The following is a 1516-nucleotide window of genomic DNA, read 5'->3' as shown; positions in this document are numbered from 1 at the left end:
ATGGCAACTCTGAAATCGGCCGTGGCTTCTGTATTGGTTAATAGTTCCCCAACTATGGAATTCAAGTGTACGCGCGGTCTCCGTCAAGGAGATTCACTGTCTCCTTTTCTATTTGTTATAATTATGGAAGCTCTCACGGGTATCATGAAACGGGCTGTTTCGTTTGGTTTATTCAAAGGCCTCCGGTGTACTTTGGATGATTCACTTCTATCACACTTGTTATATGCAGATGACGTCATGTTTATCGGGGAATGGTCTACGGCTAATGCTATAAATCTGTGTAGGATTCTAAAATGTTTTTATTTAACATCTGGGTTAAACGTGAATCTATCGAAATGTAGCGTATATGGTGTGGGGGTGAATGAACTTGACCTTCAAAACATGGCTGCCACATTTAATTGTAAACAAGGTTCATTTCCGTTTAAGCACCTTGGTTTGTTTGTTTGGGCGAATATGAACCTCATTAAAAATTGGGAACCAGTGATCAATATTTTCAGAAATAGATTATCAATTTGGAAGGCGAAGAATTTGTCTTATGGGGGTCGGATTACATTACTCAAGTCAGTATTAAACTCGCTTCCTACGTACTACTTCACCTTATTCAAAGCTCCGGTTCAAGTTATTGAGTGTCTAGAAAGGTTTAGAAGGGTTTTCTTTTGGGGTGGGTCGGAAGAAAAGGCAAAAATGAATTGGGTCGCTTGGGAAAAAAAGGATTGCTCCAGTTAAATATAGCGGTTTGGGGTTTGGTTCGCTTAAAGATGCCAACTTAGCTATGCTTGCTAAGTGGTGGTGGAGATTTAGAACGGAAAAGGAGGGTATTTGGAGGAGGGTAATTTTGGCAATACATCATAGCTCTAGATCATGGTCGGCAATTCCATCAAAAGCGTCCATAGCCGGTCCTTGGAAACAAATAGTGAACGTCCATCCGTATTTATTTAGAGTCAGGGTGGATTCAAAAAATGCAATTTCTACTGTGGTGGCGGCCGAAACTAATACATCTTTTTGGCTTGATTGTTGGTTGAGCGAGTTGCCTTTGTATACTATGTTCCCCCGTTTATTTCAGTTAGAGATGTCAAAACTTTGCACTGTAGCGGACCATTTGCAAGTTAACGTTTCTGGGCAGCAAATCTTTTGGGAATGGGCCAGGCCCATAGTGAGTTTCCATAAGCAACTGGAGCTAAATAATCTGACGATGATGCTGGAATTTATAAGTATCTCAGTCGGCAAAGATAGATGCAAATGGAACCTTGATTCTTTAGGCATTTTTCGGTTTCCAGCATAAAAAGAGTCGCCGGAAGTTTTAACAGGCCAGCCCTAAATTATTTGTTTGTATAGAATAACTGGGTTCCGAAAAAAGTCGCGATAGTGGCTTGGAGGCGGAAAAAGGTAGACTGCCTACGAGGTCCGCATTAACGAAGAGAAACATATCTGTTAGTGATCTTCCATGTGTGTTTTGTGGTGACTTTGAAGAATCAAGCGAACACATTCTTGTCTCGTGTCAATTCTCTCAAGTCAT

At 41.0% G+C, this 1516-nt stretch overlaps 1 protein-coding gene across 1 annotated transcript; it reads left to right on the top strand.

The window, feature by feature from the left end:
* LOC110870014 lies at positions 1-726 on the top strand. Its single transcript, XM_022119209.1, has one exon. It carries the CDS (start codon positions 1-3, stop codon positions 724-726), a length of 726 nt encoding a protein of 241 aa, XP_021974901.1.
* Positions 727-1516: the final 790 nt, after the last annotated feature.

This window comes from Helianthus annuus, chromosome 8 (assembly GCF_002127325.2).
Source record: "Helianthus annuus cultivar XRQ/B chromosome 8, HanXRQr2.0-SUNRISE, whole genome shotgun sequence".
Lineage (NCBI taxonomy): Eukaryota > Viridiplantae > Streptophyta > Magnoliopsida > Asterales > Asteraceae > Helianthus > Helianthus annuus.
Note: the sequence above shows the minus strand (reverse complement) of the source record. Positions and strands in the feature narration are given on the sequence as shown.